The sequence below is a fragment of the Anomaloglossus baeobatrachus genome, chromosome 2, assembly GCF_048569485.1.
Source record: "Anomaloglossus baeobatrachus isolate aAnoBae1 chromosome 2, aAnoBae1.hap1, whole genome shotgun sequence".
NCBI lineage: Eukaryota > Metazoa > Chordata > Amphibia > Anura > Aromobatidae > Anomaloglossus > Anomaloglossus baeobatrachus.
Window position 1 is genome coordinate 773,841,376 of NC_134354.1, and position 21,238 is coordinate 773,862,613.

General features: G+C 44.2%; 1 protein-coding gene across 1 annotated transcript in view; it reads left to right on the forward strand.

The window, feature by feature from the left end:
• Window positions 1–21,238, forward strand: part of TMEM135 (transmembrane protein 135) — a 518,807-nt gene that overhangs the window by 53,400 nt on the left and 444,169 nt on the right. The window contains exon 2 of the mRNA XM_075337557.1: window positions 11,762–11,889. Within this exon, the coding sequence (XP_075193672.1) occupies window positions 11,762–11,889 (128 nt within the window). The remainder of the gene's footprint in view (window positions 1–11,761; window positions 11,890–21,238) is intronic.

Below are 21,238 nucleotides of genomic sequence, written 5' to 3' on the forward strand. Positions count from 1 at the left end.
CTGTATCTTATTGGGATTTTATGTGATATATCTACACTAAGTAGCAAGTATTTGTGAACTATTTAGATGATGATAAATGGTTTTGTAGCTATTTTAAAATTATAAATCTGAAAAGTGTGACGTGCATTTGTATTCAGTTCCCCTAAGTCAATACTTTGTAGGACTACATTTCACTGAAATTACTGCTGTAGATTATTTTGGGGATATCTCCACTAGCTAGTACATCTAGAGCAGGCTTGCACAACATATGGCCTGCCACTGGGTTTTTTTCTGTAGCCTGCAGACCTTTCCGGTAGTCGTTGCTTTCTGGTTCAAATATTCAAATATATTTGAAAACCTGAGTGCTGGGACTGGGGCAAAGCAAAGGAGAGCTTGTCAGCCCCTGCTCCGATGTGCAGCAGCGTGATGAAGTTACTGCTGATGTCATCATGCCGCTGCTCGCGCCACAGAGGCAGCAGCCATGTCTGCCTCGTAAAGCGAACCATGGAGGAGCTGAAGATTAAATGTGTGGCAAGGCACACTATATGGGGTTATATTGTGAAAGGGGGCACAATATAGCAGTGATGTTATGGAGTGGCTGATTGTGGTGGGGACAGTATGTACAGGGCAGTGTGGGGGCAATAATATGTAGAGGGGTAGTGGGGGGAGGAATATTATGGAGAGGGGCAGTGTGGGAGGAGTATTACTATGGAGAGAGGCAGTATCGGGAGAGAAATATTATTGAGATAGTGTGAGGGGAAGAATATTATGAAGAGGGGCAGTGGGGGGAAGAATATTATGGAGAGTGGCAGTGTGGCATAGATAGGGGCAGTGTGTAGGGATATTATGGAGAGTGGAAGTGTGTTCGGATAATATGGAGAGGGGCGGTATGTGGGAGGATATTATGGAGAGGGGCAGTGGGGTGGATGTTATGGAAAGCGACAGTGTGGGGGGGATATTATGGAGAGTGGCAGTGTGTTAGGATAATATGGAGAGGGGCAGTATGGGGGGACGACATGGAGAGGGGCAGTATGTGGGGGGATATTATGGAGAAGAGCAGTGGGGTGGATATTATACAAAGCGGCAGTGTGAGGGTACAACATTATTGAGTGGCAGTGTGGGGTAATTATATAGAGAGGGGCAGTGTGGGGGAGGACAATATGGAGAGGGGCAGTGTAGGGGGTATATATGAAGAAGGGCAGTGTGGGGGGACAATGGTGGTTCTGGTACCTCACTCATGTACTGATGGTGGTTCTGGTGCCTCACTCGTACTGATGGTGGCTCTGATCTTCTATAAATGTAGCAATTCATAACTTGCTTTATGGCTAAGTTAAAACTTAATCTCAAATATATAAGTTTTGAGTATTATTATGAGGAGTATTGTGTTTCTGCTCCAAAAAGTCAGTTTAAATTAGCATGTGTTCACGCAGATTCTTGGGAGACAGAAACTCTCCAAATCCTCCTAAAATACTTAAAGTATAACAGTTGTTTTAATTTTTATTTCTTAAATCAATAGTACACATGAAAATAATCAGCTTTGTAGTATATCTTATCTGAGAAATCTGCTTCTTTCTCTGCCAGAATGTTACAGTCATTATCAATATTCTCAATTCTGAGGTAAAATCTGTATTCCGTGAAGACTTTCCCATCACTGAGAGAGGAGATGGCAGTTGGTGCTGAGGAGATTCTATGATGATGGGAGGAGCTAGAGGCAGAGGGAGGAGCTAGAGGCAGAGGGAGGAGCTAAAGACAGAGCTCCACCCTTCTTTTCTATCTACATAGAATCTCATCTCAAGTGTAAACACTTTGATACATCACCAAAAGCAAGTTTTAATGTACTGATGGTGGTTTGGGTGATGTATTCATGTAAGTACCCCTTTTACAATTTTTTGTGGTCCTTGGGATTGGTTCAGTATAGCAGTGTGGCGCTTTGATCAAAAAATGTTGTGCACCCCTGATTTAGAGGTGACATTTTTCTTCTTCTTTGCACACGAGTTCTCGCTCAGTGAGATTGGATGGAGACGTCTGTGATCATCAATTTTCATGTCTTGACACAGATTCTCAATGGGATTTGGGTCTAGACTGTGACTGAACCGTTTGCACACATGAATATGCTCTGATCTAAACCCTCCATTGTAGCTCTGGCAGGTTTTTTTAGGGTCGTCTGTTTGGAAGGTAAACCTACTCCCCAGTCTCAAGTCTTTTGCAGCCTCTAACAGGTTTTTCTCCAGCATTGTGCTGTTTAGCTCCATCCATCTTCCCATCACCTCTGACCAGCTTCCCTGCCCCTGCTGAAGAAAAGCCTCCCCACAGAAAGATGCTGCCACCACCATGTGTGATGGTGGGAATGGTGTTTTCAGGTTGTTGAGCACTGTTAGTTTTGTGCCACACATAATGTTTTGTAATTAGCCCCAAAATACTACTTTGTTCTCATCTGACCAGAGCACCTTGTTCCACATGCTCGTTATGTTCCCTACATGGCTTTTTCAAACTTGAAATGGGACTTCTTATGGCTTGCTTTAAAAAAATGGCTTCCATCTTGCCACTCTTCTATAAGGGACAAAGTTGTGGAGAATATGACTAGTATTTGTCCTGTTCCACCCCTGCCCCTTGAGCTGTGATCTCTGAAGCTCCACCAGACCATGGTCTTCTCGGCTGTATCTCTCATTAGGGTTCTTTTTCTTAGGAAGTCAGTTTAGGTCGACGGTCATGTCTTGGTAGGTTTGCATTTGTGCCATGCTCCTTCTATTTTTTGATACTGGATTGAACAGTGCTCCTAGAGATGTTCAAAGCTTATACTATTTTTTTTATTATCTAACCCAGCTTTAATTTTCTCCACAACTTTATCCCTGACATGTCTGGTGTGTTCCTTGGTTTTGAAGATTCTGTTTGATCCCTGATTTTCTCAAACCTCTGAGGTCTTCACAGAAGAGCTGAGAATAAACTACAGACAGGTGGACTCAATTTACTTATTAGGTGACTTCTGGAGACAATTAATCACTCAGCTTTTATATAATGGTAACAGACTACCGTGGGCTGAATACAAATGCATGTCACAATTTTCAGATTTACAATTTTAAAAAATTTAGAAATCCAAGAACCATTTATTTTACACTTTACAAATACTTGCTCCTTTTGTTTTGGTATATTAAAGAAAAAATAAAAAAAAATATATATATATATATATATATATATATATATATATATATATATATATATATATAAAAAAAAATTATAAAAAATTGCAATAAAATGCTTTTAAGTTTGTGGGTATAACATAAAAAACTATGGAAAAGTTCACACAGTATGAATACTTTTTCCAGGCACTGTAGACAATATGCTCATGTGCGTTTTGTTCTGTGGACACACCTATAACAGGAGAATCCTTACTGGAAGTACCGTATATTAAGACAACTTTATTATCCTTTTTTTCAAAGTTGGACAAACTTTTTAAGAACTTAAAGATCAGGTCTGGCCTTGAATGACCCCACTGTATTTCACAGTTGCCAACGTTTTTCATGGCGGATATTGCCAAGTTATTATTTTCAGGACTACACCTCTTTTCTGGCTATCCATGCCTCATCCAGTTCCCAATTCTATCCTCTGAATATGACTCCTTACCCTCTTTGTCTCGTCAATGGAAACATTGGAGAAGCACTGACTTTTCTTTATTATTATTTCTCGGAGGCGTTCTTGGGTTTCATATTTTTGCTAACTTTTCCATGAGTCCTGTAAGTCTCTCCTTTTCCTTGTAGACCCTTAACTATCCTAGGAACGTTGTCAGGTATGATTTAACCAAGATGGGCAAACCAAAGGAATAGCCAACGCAGCTGCTGGTGGGTGTTGAGGAGAGGGTAGACACTCTAGTATGGTTTTGTCCCTATTTTAATGGGTGGAACATAGTTGTAAAACTTTAATAGGGGCTCAAAGTTTTCCTTTGCAGATGGTGGTGTCAATCAGCACCTGAAAGCCACCTCATTTTTGTCTTTTCTATGGAAGACTCCATATAATGTGACTTGCGGGAAAAGAAAGTTTTCCAAAACTTAGGAATAGCATGTAATATGAACTATGTACTTAATATTTGAGAGGTTAAAGTTATGTTATTTCTGTAAGAATTGTTTGTATACAATCGGTGAGGGATCGGAGGCCAAAATTGAAATATTTCCCAAGTTGACGTTTCCATCTGCTATCATTTCTGAAGATTAATATGAATGTCTACTGATAATTCTGTACATCAACCCCTATAACATCACTTACTATGTGACACCGGTAGTTGATCCTCGTGGATTCAGCTTTTATGACCACTGTTAATACAATGGAAAAGTCCATGTCTCCTCTAAAGTTGGCCATCTGCTATCATTTATGAAGATCAATATGAACATCTACTGATAATTCTGTACATCAACCCCCATAATATCACTTACTATGTGACACCAAGAGTTGATCTTCGTAGATTCAGTTTTTCTAACCACTGTTTTTACCATGGAAAGGTCCATGTCTCTTCTAAAGTTGGCCATACACATTAGATGAATCTTGGCCAAACCTGTGGATTCAGGTGGGCCTGACTATACCATCTAATAGCTATCAAAATATCAGGACTCTCCTCAATGCAGATGACAAGGGAAACAAGGATCGAGCCTGTTGGATTTCAATATTCCCTTAGCGCAGCATACCCCAACTCTAGTCCTCAAGAGCCACCAACTTGGGTTCAGGAGTAAAAGGAGTGCTTGGCCAACAGTAATCTAAAGTATATAGCCAATTTTGTGGGAAATGTAACATTAAACTGTGCCCATGTAATACTTGGGCATGTTGAGGCCTCTTTTTGAAGTAGTTCTCCACCTTGCCCCACTGCTTTGATTCTTAGAAGGAAGTGTTATCCAAGGAATCCTTCTTTTGTGCTCTCCATATTCCATAAATCTGTATATGGAGTAAGATTGGCCTTACGACGCAACCACTATAGGATGACCCTAAATTGACCATAGATTTTTCTTATCCAAGAAACCCATTCTTTGTGCTCTCCATACTCCCTATATTTGCTTGTGGAGTAGGAATGTCCTCAAGGAGCAACCACTGTAGGATGACCATACATTTTTCTTATCCAAGTAACCCATCCTTTGTGCTACCCATACTCCCTAAATCTGTGTATGGAGTAGGAATGTCCTCATGGCCCAACCACTATAGGATGACCATAGATTGACCACAGATTTTTCTTATCCATGGAACCCATCCTTTGTGTTCCCCATAGTCCCTAAATCTTCTCGTGGAGTGGGATTGTACTCATGGCCCAACCACTATAGGATGACTGAGGCGCCCCTGAGTGTCAGGTGCCACACGGTACTACATCCAACCCCAGATTCCTAGAAGACCAGTGCAGGTAACTAACAAAACACAAACACAAATCCACGCCCTTTTCTCCAGACTGGGTAACAGGCTAGAGATGGAACTGACAGGTGGTCACCTATTGGATGGGACGCATCAAATCCACTAGTCAGAAACCTGGGAGGAGGAGGAGCTAGTCAGTGAAGTGGACGGACATCTTGTTAGAACGATAGAAAGTCAGTCAGAAGTTGACGTGCTGACAGCAAACTGTAAAGTGACTACTGAGTAAAAGGGAGTACAGTCGCTGGGAGAGTATGTACCAGTACTCACAGAACTGAGCACTGGCGGGGCACAGGGCCCTAGTTCAGGAAGACGCTTCAGGCTCACCTGATAAACACCTGCCCGGTGAGGGGACCATCAAGGACCTTACCGACGTTAGAGTCCGGGCACTGTAGCAGAGAGGGAACCTGGGAACAGGGACAGAGGTCCGACCCAAGAGAGGTTCAAGCTGCCTGCTGTACGGGCCAGGACTGTGAAAACCGGAGGGAACCCCAAAAATGCTCCAAGCCACGGGGACCCACCAACTATGACAGGGTGCATGGAAGTAAGTTTCACCAGTTCACTACATCAGCACTGGAACAAAGGGAATACCGGATTGGTAAAGACCAGCACAAACCGGGTAGCAGCAACTCCAAACCAGTGAGTAAAGCACAAGTTAAACCGCAGCCCCTGTGTTGTCTGAATTCTTCCTACACGTCTGGACCAATATCCTACAACCACCATCATCCTCCCCTGGGGCCTAGCTCTACTTGTGGAGGGCCATAACATCTAAGCTACCCAATACCACCAGCCCCAGCAGTGAGAGACTTTGCAGTGGCGGCTTTCCCCATATAGCTGCATACCGCAAGTCGCGTCGTGAAAAACTCTTTATTTTTATTCTTTCCCTTGTACAAAACCCCTTTTAAGTGACCCCCAGGGTCACGGAACCGGGTAACAGCCACCCAGTGAAATATCCCAGCAATATACAATCCGGGACCGAGTATCCCAAAGCCCTGGGGTGAGTCAGCACCATACATTGACCATAGATTTTTCTTATGCAAGGAACCCATCCTTTGTGCTCCCTTTACTCCCTAAATCTGCTTGTAGAGTAGGATTGTCCTCAAGGCGCAACCACTATAGGATGACCATAGTTTTTTTTTTTTATCCAAGGAACCCATCCTTTGTGCTCCCCATACTCCCTAAATATGCATATTGAGTAGGAATATCCTCATGGCGCAACCACAATAGGATGACCATAAATTGACCATAGATTGACCATAGATATTTCTTATCCAAGAAATTCATCTTAAATCTGTTTATGAAGTAGGAATGGCCTCATGGCCCAACCACTATAGTATGACCATAGATTGACCACAGATGTTTCTAATCCACGGAACCCATCCTTTGTGCTCCCCATACTCCTTAAATCTTCTTGTTCTTGTGGAGTTGGATTGTCCTCATGGCCCAACCACTATATAATGACCATACATTGAGCATAGATTTTTCTTATCCAATGAACCCATCTTTTGTGTTCCCCATGCTCCCTAAATCTACTTGTGGAGAAGGATTGTCCTCATGGCGCAACCATTAAAGGATGACCATAAATTGACCATCGGTTTTATCCAAGGAACCCATCTTTTTTACTCCCCATGCGCCCTACATCTCCTTGTGGAGTAGGAATGTCATCAAGGCGCTATCACTTTAGGATGACCATAGATTTTTATTGTTCTCGACAGCAAATTAATTCTTTACAATGAGCAATGTGCTGTTGATCAAAATTATTTTTTAATCAAGCTTAAACATCATCAAAACGGACAAACAAGCAAATGTGAATCGGTAATTTCTGGCCTTTTTAGATGGCCTGATAGTCGTGAATGAGCATTCTTAGTGATTGTCAGTCCCAATTATCAGCCCTCCTAAAGGCACTACCAGATATTTGGCACAAGGATGGAGCATGTGGGATATTGACCAGTACATTTTTGGCTTTATTATAGCAAAGAAATTGCCCTCTGATATAGAATTATCCTGCCGAAAATTGGTCAAGGTGGCCAACAATTTAGTGATATACCTAGAATTTGTCTAAGGAACCAAAACTATTAGTACTGACCAATGGAAATTGGTTTCACCAAGTAACGAAAGTATGACTTGTCTACAAAAATCTTTAGTTTTTAACATGGTGCCAGGACCTAAGGAAGGTGGAGGAGCTTGACAAAATAATCCTCTCTTTAGTTTCTTGCTCTGTTGCCTTAGACCCTAGACGAGGCATGACGCAGTGTATTAATGTTGATGTGTAAATGAGACTGAAGAGCTATTTGTAGATCTGAAGCCTTCGTCACTCCAGCTCTATTCCCCACCCAGCACCGCCTTCTTCTGCTTGACTGACAGCCTCTATGGTGTTTGACTTAAAACAAAGCAGTCAAGCAGGAGGTGTCAATACTGGGTGGGGAACAGAGCTGGAGTGACAGAGGCTTCATATCTACCATAGCTCTTCAGCCTTCGTCACTCCAGCTCTCAGTCCAGAGCTGCCTTCTCCTGCTTGTCGAACGGCTCCATTGACTAAAAATCACACAGTATAGAGGCTGGTAGTGAATAGAGCTGGAGTGACAGAGGCTTCAGATCTACCATAGTTCTTCAGCCTTTGTCACTCCATCTCTCAGTCCAGAGCTGCCTCCTCCTGCTTGACTGACAGATCCATTGTCTAAAGTCTTAAAATATAGAGGCTGCCAGTAAAGCAGGAGGCGGACGGAACTGGGTGGGGAATAGAGCTGGAGTGACAGAGGCTTTAGATCTACAAATAGCTCTTCACCCTAATTTGCATATCAATTCAAACATCAATTTCTCAGTAACGGTGTAACGGACTGGCCATGTAAAGGTATTATTGGATTTGTTTTTAAAAGAGCTACATGCACATACAAATAGTATGCCTCCATGCCTCCGGTACGTGTATGATCAGTTTTCTCACGTACCGGAGACACGGGCACACGTAGACCCATTAAAATCAATGGGTCTGCGCTCACGTTCGTATTCTGCCATGGACCGTGTGTACGTGTGGAATATACGTGTGCCTGTGTGCTCCACACGTAGACATGCCCGTTTTTCTACAGGCATCACTGATGCCACACGGAACGCAAACGGGTCACACGTAACACAAACGAACCACACATATGTGTTCCGTGTGACATGCACCGGAGAAAACACATGTATCTGCGAAAAAAAAACAACTTTACTCACCTTCTCCAGCCCTCCTGTCTCTGCCGCTGCTGTCACTTGCTTCCAACCGCCGCTCATTATGCTCATTGAATATTCACTTCACTGCTGCCGGAAGCAGCAGCAGCGGGGAGTCGGCAGCACCGGAGACCGTCAACAGCCATCTGTAGCAGCGTTATAGGAGTAGGGCTGTGATTGACATTCACATATCTTTTCTTCGGATTCCCAGTTAAGTGATTATCAGTCGGTTTCGCTACTGCGGGAAAGTTACTGATAAGTGGAACCAAACCCTATTGAGGTAGGTTACTGAGGTCATACGATGAGTAAATAAACTGTACCTGATAACGTCTGGAACACTGAGCTGTATTGACACAAGTAGGATGGTGTGAAGATCTGAGCTTGTGCGTTGTATTAATCTCCTAGGCAGGTTTATTTCATCCATAAACGGTTTTACCGTAACCGTAGTCCTTATGCTCCTCCATACAATGGATAACCCAACCGTAGCTCGTTTATCCAACTCCAGACGGCAACTTAGGATAGTTCTACAGATCCAGACCACGGCAATCACGACTGTAGCACGTGTAGCCAGCTCCAACTGGAAACAAGAGTCCGTAGGATAGTTCCTCAATCCAGATGATGGAAACTACGACCGTAGCACGTATATCCAGCTCCAATCTCTATAGTCCATCCATGGGCACCAGAAACTGCCTGCAACAGCAGATCCTCTCCCTTCCACGTCACAGCACCATCTCACTGACCAAACATGTGGCTTATTGTTCTCCGTCTCCTAGGATCAGCCCTCACTCACACTCATCCTCATACACATCTTCTAGATGTAACTCAAAGTATGCAGAAGGTTCCAGAAGCCCATTCTGAAAAAGTTGTATATTGGGGAAGCCCCCTGTAGAGATGAATAAAGACGCACAGCTTAGACCAGATGCAGGACAATGACTTCTACTGTATTAGAGTCCATGGAGATCGGCTGGAGTGGACACTCTTTATTAGAGACAACAATGGCTTAATGGAGGCGCCTGAGACACTAAAGGCCCCGTTACACGCAGCGACATCGCTAACGAGATGTCGTTGGGGTCACGGAATTCGTGACGCACATCCGGCCTCGTAAGTGACGTCGTTGCGTGTGACACGTACAAGCGACCTCTAACGATCAAAAATACTCACCTAATCGTTGATTGTTGACACGTCGTTCCTTTTCCAAATGTCGTTGCTGGTGCTGGACGCAGGTTGTTCGTCGTTCCTGACGCAGCACACATCGCTACGTGTGACACCCCAGGAACGACAAACAACACCGTACCTGCGTCCTCTGGCAGCGAGGTGGGCGTGTTGTTAATGCGGCTGCTCTTCGCCCCTCCACTTCTATTGGCGGGCCGCTTTGTGACGTCGCTAGGAAGGTAAGTCAGTTTTACGCGTCCTAGCGATATTGTGCGCCACGGGCAGCGATTTGACCGTGACGCACAAACGATGGGGCCGGGGGCTTTTGCTAGTGATGTCGCTGCATGTAAAGCTCCCTTTAGTCAAGAGCATCTTAAACTGAGAGCAAGCAAATCTCTAATCAAACACAACAATAAGATCGACATAACCAGTGCTCTGTGCTAGAAAAAGTCCGCTCTACGTCCATTGGTCTAATAGTCTTTAATCCGTGGTGGCCAGCTCCTTACAGAAGGTGAAATTAGTCATTTAAAGCCAGTTCTATACTGGCACTATCAGGCTGATTCTATACATACCTTTAGTGGTCAGCTCCGATGTATAGGTTTTGAAATCCAAGCAAGTAAAGTGTGTAAAATGAGCAGCTTTTTGATTGGCAGCAGCTGAGGAGCAGATAATATCTGGGGGGGCATTCATAGTGATTCCCGCCCCCTGCCTGTCCATCTTCCCCCTATTTTTTTATTTATGCTAATTCCATTATAGTGTTTTACTAATGGTTCTGATTATATCCCTGTGGCTAGAAGGACATTCGGCGTGTCTGGCTTGGTTAGTGGGCGTGGCGCTGTTTCCTCTTGTCCACTATAATGATGGAAAGGGGGGGCTTCGCCTCTCACTGCTCACTGCACCTCCCTTATGTGGAGGTCTTACCCCCAGACCCCCACTTCTATTATAATCAACTTCATGCCCACGTGGACTTAGAAAAATAATGTTGTTTCCTTGTATCAGCTATGTTGGGAAGGCCCCGCCCCTTCTGGTCACATGGGTACGACGACTGCAGAGGTCCTTCTAGCCACTGGGATTTAGCCGTCACCTTTTACTAATATCTTCACTAAGATGACTAAAAGCACCTCTGCTGATGTCATACTCATGTGACCAGAAGGGGCAGGGCCTCCACCAACATAGCTGATACCAGGAAGCAACAGTATTTTTCTAAGTCCACATGGGCATCGAGTTGATTATAATAGAAGCGGGGTCTCAAGAATTCCTGCAAATTTTAATAAGCAGTAAATTGCAGAAGTGCATGTATATATAAGCACTATCCAACAATAGCCATATATGCAAATGGTGATATCCCTTTAAAGAGGACCTGTCACTTGCTCAAAAAATGGAGTCAAGTAACTTATACAAATCCATCAGCTCCCCAGATTCTGACTCTGTTTTCCATTTTGCACTATGTCTTTCCATTGCAGAGATATCCACATTTTGTTGATTTTGAGGCAATATGTGAAATTTCCACATGTAGTTCAACTGGGCGTTCTTAGTCTATTCTAGGTGTGCGCGCTTTCAACCCTCCCTTCCACATGCTGCCAATCACAGCTCAGGAGCATCTGACACTGATAGGTCAGATGTAAAGTTGTGACTGACAGCAGGTGGGATTAAGGGAGAAATGCCCAAATGGATTGCGAGCAGAGATTTCACATACTGCTCTCCAAAAGTAACAAACAGGGATATCTCCGCAATGGAGCGACGCAGAACAAAACGGAAAAAAGTGCCAGAATCAGGGAAGCGCAGGGATTTTTTTAATGTATTTGCCTCAATTTTTTTTTTTGAGCAAGGGATAGGTCCTCTTTGATTGTGTAGTCTACACTGGACATCCCCTTTAAATAGGTTTTCCAGTTTCAAAATTGAATGCCCCAAAAGATTGATCCTGTTTTTTGATAATTGCAAAAAGTAATTTACTACTTAAATGCATTCGCTTGATGTGGTTTATTAATTTTTATCCTAAAAAACTTCCTCTTAATTAATTTTGTTGTTTTTTTTTTTCTACGTGAAGGTAGCTGCGATCCTCCGAAGACGAAAATTAGATTATTACCTGTACAGACTGCTGCCCGAGCTCCTGAGGTCGACCTCCTTCCTAACTGCAAATGGAAGCCTGTATATTGCCTTTTTTTGTATACTAAGGTCAGTATTTACTCCACTTCTTTCTTATCGCTCGTTCTTGGATGCAGACGTCCATATTTGTCTGCTATGGTCACAGAGTCACCAAAGTCCGGTCCTTCCTCTCACCCCCCTCTTATCCATCCCATTCCTCTTTTAAACATTTTTTTGCAATATATTTTAATTTCATAGTTTGGTCATTCCTCTCTTGCTCCTCCTGGAAATGTGTGCGAAATGGCTGTTATCATTCCCTTTGTCAAGCAGTCATGACCCTGCGCACTATGACTGTCCAATCCGTGCTAACGGAATCAAACAGGTTGTCAATGGGAATTAAAACTCTAGTAGTCAATTATTTCCAGGAGGAATAACCGAGGAATATAAGAAACTCCAAGTTCTACGCTGTAGAATTGTGATTTAATGAAGAATCTAGAAATTTACGAAGGCTCCGATCACTTCCTTGTCAGAGGCTCCATTTTGAATATCTCCAGATGAGAAATTTGCACCGCCCGGCGCAGTATTTTTGGCTGTATACTGTAGAAGTGCAGGATATACAGCAAGTGGTCAGACAATCTTCGGTTAAAGTCCCCTAATGGAAATAAAAGATAAAATAAAAGAAAAAAATGTTTGTAAAAATCTTAAATGTAAAAAAAAAGTACACAAGCCTGACTCATTTCCTCCCTTTATACCAATTTAAAAATAACAATAAAAAAAAATCCAAGGAGAAAATAATATAATATATGTATATATTATTTTTCGCATTTCTAGCTGTAGTCAGTCTCCCACTTTCCCTCTCTCCCAGTCTCCCACCATCTCTCTCCCACCCTCCCACCTTCTCTCACCCACCCTCACACCTTCTCTCTCCCACCCTCCCACCTTCTCTCACCCGCCCTCCCACCTTCTCTCTCCCACCCTCCCACCTTCTCTCTCCCACCCTCCCACCTTCTCTCTCTCACCCTCCCACCTTCTCTCTCCCACCCTCCCACCTTCTCTCCCCCACACTCCCACCTTCTCTCTCCCACACTCCCACCTTCTCTCTCCCACCCTCCCAACTTCTCTCTCCCATCCTCCCACCTTCACTCTCCCACCTTCTCTCTCCCACCCGCCCACCTTCTCTCTCCAACTCTCCCACCTTCTCTCTCCCACTCTCCCACCTTCTCTCTCCCACCTTCTTTCTCCCACCTTCTCTCTCCCACCCTCCCACCTTCTCTCTCCCACTCTCCCACCTTCTCTCTCCCACTCTCCCACCTTCTCTCTCCCACTCTCCCACCTTCTCTCTCCCACCCTCCCACCTTCTCTCTCCCACCCTCCCACCTTCTCTCTCCCACCCTCCCACCTTCTCTCTCCCACCCTCCCACCTTCTCTCTCCCACTCTCCCATCTTCTCTCTCCCACCCTCCCACCTTCTCTCTCCCACTCTCCCACCTTCTCTCCCCCACCCCCCCACCTTCTCTGTCCCACCCTCCCACCTTCTCTCTCCCACTCTTCCACCTTCTCTCTCCCACTCTCCCACCTTCTCTCTCCCACCCTCCCACCTTCTCTCTCTCACCCTCCCACCTTCTCTCTCCCACCCTCCCACCTTCTCTCTCCCACCCTCCCACCTTCTCTCTCCCACACTCCCACCTTCTCTCTCCCACACTCCCACCTTCTCTCTCCCACACTCCCACCTTCTCTCTCCCACCCTCCCAACTTCTCTCTCCCATCCTCCCACCTTCTCTCTCCCACCCTCCCACCTTCTCTCTCCCACCCTCCCACCTTCTCTCTCCAACTCTCCCACCTTCTCTCTCCCACCTTCTCTCTCCCACCTTCTTTCTCCCACCCTCCCACCTTCTCTTTCCCACCCTCCCACCTTCTCTCTCCCACTCTCCCACCTTCTCTCTCCCACCCTCCCACCTTTTCTCCCCCACCCTCCCACCTTCTTTCTCCCACCCTCCCACCTTCTCTCTCCCATCCTCCCACCTTCTCTCTCCCACTCTCCCAGCTTCTCACCCCCACTCTCCAACCTTCTTTCTCCCATCCTCCCACCTTCTCTCTCCCACCTTCCCACCTTCTCTCTCCCACTTTCCCTCTCTCCTACTTTCCCTGCCACTTTTCCTCTCTGCCACACTCTCTCTGCCACTCACCCTCTCTCCCACCTCTCTCCCACTCTTTCTTTCTCTTTGTCTCTCTACCACTCTCCCTCTGATAAGCCCACTATCCCTCTCTCCCACTATCCCTCTCTCCCACTATTCCACTCTCCCTCTCTCCCACTCTTTCATTAACCCTCTCTCCCACCTTCTTTCTCTCTCTACCACTCTCCCTCTTTCTCTCCCACTATCAGTCTCTCCCACTCTCCCTCTCTCCCACTCAGCCTTTTTTTCCCACCCTCTCGACCACATTCTCTCTCTCTGTCTCTCTACCCTACCATTCTTCCTCTCTGTCTCTCCCACTCTGTCTCTCCCACTCTCCCTCTCCGTTTCTTCTTCTCTTCCTCTCTCTCTATCTTTCCCACACTGCCCCTCTGTATAATATCTCTCCCACACACAATGCCCCTCTATATAATATGTCTCCCACACACACTGCCCCTTTGTATAATATCTCTCCCACACTCTGCTCATCTATATAATATCCCCCCACACACTGCTCCTTTGTATAATATCCCCCCCCACACACTGCTCCTCTATAATATCGCCCCCACACACTGCTCCTATGTATAATATCCCCACATGCACACTGCTCCTCTGTATAATATCCCCCACAGACACACACTGGGCTTTGCATACAAATTAGCCGTGTGTGCAGTGGCTGAAGCAACACGGCCGGGCTTCTCTGCTACGGCTGTGACCGGGGCCCGGTGAAGTGGGAGGCCTGGCTAGGGTCCGGGTCACTACGTAATCACCCTGGGCCCAGTCGTGCCCCCTTCTTCACCAGGCCCCATACACCAGTCATGTTATAATGCCCTGACTGTGACCCTGGGCACTGCACTGGCATTGAGCACTCAGCCCTTCTTTACTTAAGCACTTTCCTATTTCTATTTTATTTTTTTCAACCCTACATATTCCACTAATCATTAGATTTTCACATACAAGAAAGCAGAAAGGTTTTTTTTTAATTTTTTTATTTCCTGGAAGCAGACAACATTACACTGCCGGTGCCATTGTGTCCGTCAGTGTCAGTGTGCACCCTGCCACTGTAGGGTGGCAGCTAACCCCTTTAACCCTCCTTTACGGATACCTGTAATGAATACAGTTGATTTTTTTTTTGTAGGCAACTAAATTAAATATAAAGAAATTAAATTCTTCCCCGTCTGGGGGGTTTCCCCTTGGGGGGGCTTCTATATACAGATTCTGTATCTGGCACTGCTGGATATAGAGGACTGACCTGCGGAGCTTTGCTGCGCTCCACTATTTGCTAATAACTATAAACAAGGTAATGGGAGATTTCCCATCGACCTCCTGACGTCCCGCTCTGAAGGGTTCGGTTACACCTGGAATCAATTATCCCAAAATTCAAATGAGGGGCAGTAAGTGGAGAGGTGCGCGGCCCTGATTTCTGGTAACCTTTGTATATATCGTTACTGTAGGCCGTACTGTATTCCAGGGCTGTGGCGAATAATGTTAAGGCTAGAGAACAACCTCTCTACAGTAACTTGGGTTGGAGGCAAAGCCGTAACCACATGGGAAACATCTCTAACAATTTCCAGGTATAAAGGAATTGCCTTATGCACAGTCAGTTTTGATGAACGGTTGAATTTTTCTATTCTTTGAGAGCAAGTGAAAAATTTTGCTGAAATCTCGTCAATCTGCTGCTATAGGAGACGGAGTGAAATCTTTTTCCTTGCGGCAACGCTTTGCCTGCTCCATGTCATCCAAACACTTGTCAAAGTTTAACTCCTGAAGATATGGCAGCAGTAGCACTGTCAGGACCCAAGTCCTCTTGCGCCTGGCAGTCCTGTAGCCGCTCATCCTAACTGCTACCTCAGTCAGAGCTTCTTTTCCTTTAGTAAGCTGTTGATCATCGAGCAGTATACGATGACTTGGGTCCACATAAACAGCTGCCAGAAGAATTTTATTTTCCAATAGCTGTCTCTCATTCATTGAAGCAGAAATGCCATCTGCGATTAAACCTCTTCTTTGGGACAGGCAAAATTGCAAGTTCTTCCACTCCCTTATGAAAATGCCAGGAGTTAAATCCTCAGCTTGTAACTTTTTAGTCACGGTAAATGCGTGATTAAGCAATTCCTTCAATTCAGCCACCTGTGTCCATTGACCTTTATTTAGAGTTACCTGAGGGTTCACCATATCTATAAGAAACGGTTTTAGTTCAAGCAATCGCTCAATCATTAAATAAGTGCTGCCCCACCGAGTGGCTTGATCGACAATTGCCCCTTTCCCAGGAAGTCTCTTCAAGATGGAATCAATTTTAGGGGTTCCGGCGGCAATAACCAATTTCCTCACTTTTCCAATTAGATTTCCAGCATGTCCCTCTTGCAGACTATCTCTTATTGCTAGCTGCAGCGTGTCCACAACACAGCGCATGTGATGAATAGGAAAGTGTTTTGAAGCAGCTTCAACAAGATCATCTAATCCTAAAGTATCATTTTGCTGTTCTTCTGTTGTAATATCTGTTTGTTCCTCAGTTACATGAACAGTGCTGTGGCTCCATCTCACACATACTAAATCCTAAATTTTCTTCTAGCTGTTGTTCATTACTCTCATTCATCAGTTTAATTCTACTTATCACGTTTGAAGCATTTGTCCATTACAATAGCAAGAACCTGCTCTTTTTTGAGTTCGTAATCTTGCAGAACTTTTTCCACTAAGGCCTGGAGAAACTGGCCGGTGTGATGAGCTTTAGTATGTTTTACTGCCAGTGTCTTGGTAACAATTTCTTTGTTGTCACAAACATATCGATATCAATTTATTATATATTTTAGGAGTCGGAGTCGGTCCATTTTATACCGACTCTGACTCTACCAAAATGAACTCCGACTCCACGACTCCGACTCCACAGCCCTGCTGTATTCTGCAGATTAAGCGTTCGTCTCGTTACAGATAATTTTTTTTAAAATGCAGTAAAACTTCTTTCCTCAAGTCCCTCCGATCCCATTCCATGGAAGACAGAGAATTCTGGTAGAGGAAGCTTTAGCCGCCTGGACAAAAGATGGCCATGGTGTAGTACAGAGTGGTGGTCCTGTCTGCCCCTGCCCGGACGGTGGTCTTTTCTCTCTTATTGTTCATATTCCCTAATAAGGTAGAGGACAGTGGTTGGAAAAAGGAGAGGACAGGCGCTATTAAGGGAGTCAACTGGGGTGTGTGCCAGGTAGTCCGCCAAAAAGCCACTTTGCAACCAAAGACTGGCATACGCATGAAGACTGTCCTCCATCCCTTGCTTGATTCCCTATCGTGAACCCTTCCCCACCCAGAGTGTGATAAGGGTTGTCCACTACTTTTATTGGTGGCCGATCCTTAGAATAGGTCATAAACGTCTTGTCGGCCGTGGTCAGACACCAATCAGCTGTTTTCCGTGCTGGTGGCGGCAGCAGGCAGCCAGAAACGCTCAGTTCCGGAATTGCCCCGTCTTCTGATAGCACCCAGGTACCTATTCATTTGAATTGGAGGCGGATGTGCAGTACCGGCCATGGCCACTATCAGGAAATGGAGCTCCGGAATGGAGCGTTTCCTGCTGCCGCCACCGGTACCGGAAATAGTTGATCGGCGGGGGTGCCGAGGGTCGGACCCCGGCCAACAAGACGTTGATGACCTATCCTAAGGATAGGCCATCAATGATAAAATAGTGGACAAATCTTTTAATTAAAGAAGATCGGGGTTGGGGGGGGTTTCAGACTCCGGCCGATCAGACATTGATGACCTCTCCTAAGGATAGACCATAATTGTGAAAGTAGTGGACAACTCTTTAATAGTTTACGAATATGGTGGTCACCTGTTCTGAGGATCATTTGCCCCCATGTGACAAGATGACAGGATGCCGATGAGTTACCCTAGAATCCAAGGTTTTACTGACGACCCCTCCATCTTGTGTGCCATGTGAACACAAGCCCAATTATACAGCAGGCTGCCATACTTTCACTGTATTGTATATATACCGTAGTATTATACATATAGTATATCCTGTCCACCGCCATTAACTTGAGAATGGTGGCAGCTATAGGCATAGAAGTGGTGTCTAGGTATAGTAAAGTAGCCATGTGCCACGCAATGAAACCACCTATAGCGCTATCTGGTGGAAAACAACGAAGCTGCATTTTTATCTCGAAAATGGAACGAGGGAGAAAAAAAGTGAGTTACAAAGTTGTAGGGCATCATCAATTCAATACGAATCGACACCTTGCATACAGAAATGCTATGATTAGAGTGTGTAAAACTCACAAGGCTGCAGACGTGAAGCGATACCTCATGGAGATCTTCCTACAAGTCATTGGGTATGGTGGCTGTGTGGAGTGGCCTCCACGCTCACCTGACCTGGCCCCATTGGACTTCTTTCTGTGAGGTCACATTAAACAGCAGGTTTAACCACCTCCACCAACATTGCAGGACCTACGACGACGTATCACAGATGCTTGTGCAAACGTGTCCCCTACCATATTGCACAACGAGCAGCAAGATACAGTATGCTGTGCAGAGTCCAGATGTGCATTGCAGCTGACGGGGGCCACTTTGAGCATCAAAGTTAAATGAGCGCCATATGTGTGACCAGCATTCAATGTTTTGGGGGGGGGTGATGGGTTTCATATCATAGCATTTCTGTATGCAAGGTGTCGGTTCGTATTGAATTGATGATGCCCTACAACTTTGTATTTCACTTTTTATCTCTATCTCGTTCCATTTTCGAGATAAAAATGCTAACTCCGTTGTTTTCCACCAGGTGGCGCTATAGGTGGCTTCATTGTGTAGCGCATGGCTACTTTACTATACCTAGACACCACTTGTATGCCTATAGCTGCCGCCGTTCTCAAGTTAATGGTGGTGGACAGGATATGGGTGGACACACTGTATATATGTATAGTATTATATATAGTAGATATAGTATTGCACTGTATTGTATAGGTGATCGTAGAGTCAAACCCCTGAGAGGGACTCATTAAAAATGTATAAAAAAAATAAAATAATGAAAAATGAATTAAAAAAAAACGTATATTGGCAAAATACATATTTGGTATCACCGCATGCATAACAGCTAAAACTAATCACATATCAAAATAATTACCCCCATATGGTGAACCCTGAAGGCGAATAATACATAAATTGCTGAATAACCTTTCTTGGTTTCTTTGCTTCCCCCAAAAAAACAATGGCATAAAAAAGAAATGAGAAAGTTGTATGGACCCCAAGATCAATAAAATCTGCAGCTCACACCACAGAAAACACAACCCTGCTGACCAAAAAATAAAGGTTATAGCTCCAAGAATACAGCAACAGAAACTATTATTTTTTTCTAGGTTTTGTAGTCAACAAAAAACAAAATTATAGTCAAAAAATAAAATAATAATAATAATAATAATAATAATAATAATAATAATAATAATAATAAAAAAATGAAAAAAATAAATTTTATATGTATATATATATATATAGGTCAACATTGTAAAAATGAAACCCAAAAAAACAACCACAATTTTTTTTTCTTCCGATTCCTCCCCGCTTGGATTATTTTTTCTCAATTTTTCAGTGACAGTAACATGGCGGCCAGCATGCTTTCTGCCCGTGGTTGGGGAGGTTCGCTATGCATGGTAGTACAGGGCTGCAGGTTTAATCACATAACACTAAAGATAGAATTATCTTTTTATACCTAGACCTATAACTGTGACAACGTTCTGGATGAAAGAAGGTTTTATCCTTGTCGTTGCAGGATTCTTTACTGTAAGAGCAATGAGACTATCGTACTTCTTGCCACATGTTGGGATTTTCAAACCATTCAAAGATCTGTATAATGGACATTTAATATCTATACATTTATCTATGACAAAGGGAAAAAAAAAGTTTCACCATTGTCCTAGACAGGATTTTTTACTGTAATAGCAGTGAGTCTCTGCCACATGGTGTTGGGCTGCTGTAATCATCAAAAGTTTTGTATAATGGACTTGATATAACTATGACAAAGGGGAAAGATGAGAAAAGAAGGTTTCACCATCTTCCTAGACAGGATTCTTTACGGTAAGAGCAGTGAGTCTCTGCCACATGGTGTTGGGATGGTGGAATCATCAAAAGATCTGTATAATGGACTTGATATAACTATGACAAAGGGGAAAGATGAGAAAAGAAGGTTTCACCATCTTCCTAGACAGGATTCTTCACTGTAAGAGTAGTGAGTCTCTGCTACATGGAGTTGGGATGCTGGAATCATTGAAAGAACTGAATAATGGACTTGTTATTCCTATAATTATAACTATGACGAAGGGTAGAGACAAGGAAAGAAGGTTTCACCATCGTTCTAGACAGGATTCTTCACTGTAAGGACAGTAAGTCTTTGCCACATGGTGTTGGGATGCTGTAATCATTGAAAGATCGGTATAATGGACTTTTTATACCTATACCCATAACTATGACAAAGGGGAGAGACGTTTCACCATCTTCCTAGACAGGATTCTTCACTGTAAGAGCAATGAGTCTCTGCCACATGGTGCTGGGATGCTAGAATAATTGAAAGATCTATATGATGTACTTGTTATACCTATACGTATAACTATGACAAACGGGAAAGACGAGGAAAGAAGGTTTCACCATCGTCCTAGACAGGATTCTTTACTGTAAGAGCAGTGAATCCCTGCCACATGCTGAAATCATTGAAAGTGTTCTATAAGGATCCAGATTTATTTCTTGAAAGAGATTTTGATTGCTAAGTTTGGGGCCGAGAAAGAAGTTCACCACCTAATATTCGGTAATTGGTAACGGCACCCTAGGGCTTTTTTTGGGTCGGTCCATTAGGACATAATGAGATGTTGTCGATTTTCAGTCTGGTTCTAAGTTACAGGAGTAGATTCTGCCCATAATCATGGCCACTTGATGGTGATTGCTCCGATCAGGCCATTCTGGATTTTGCGCTCTTTGTGCGCTTCCATCGCGGTGCCGGTGCACGGAGCTGCAGTTTCATCCTGTTACAGACTTACCAATACATGTAATCTAGTACATATGTCCCAATAAAAAAGTACGTAAACCATAAATGTAGCTAATTACTACCATCTCGGTGTAACTTAGCAGTGATAGAGGAGGACGAGGTTTCGTGAAGAGCCGGCGCGTGTGCCGGTCAGAGCTCCAATGCTCAACTGGATCGTTTTCCAACGCAGTTACAAATAAACAGATCGGAGCGTTCTACAGAACAGGCTCCCCGGAGCCATAACAATCAATTACCGCACTACAGAGTATATCTCACAGAGCGAG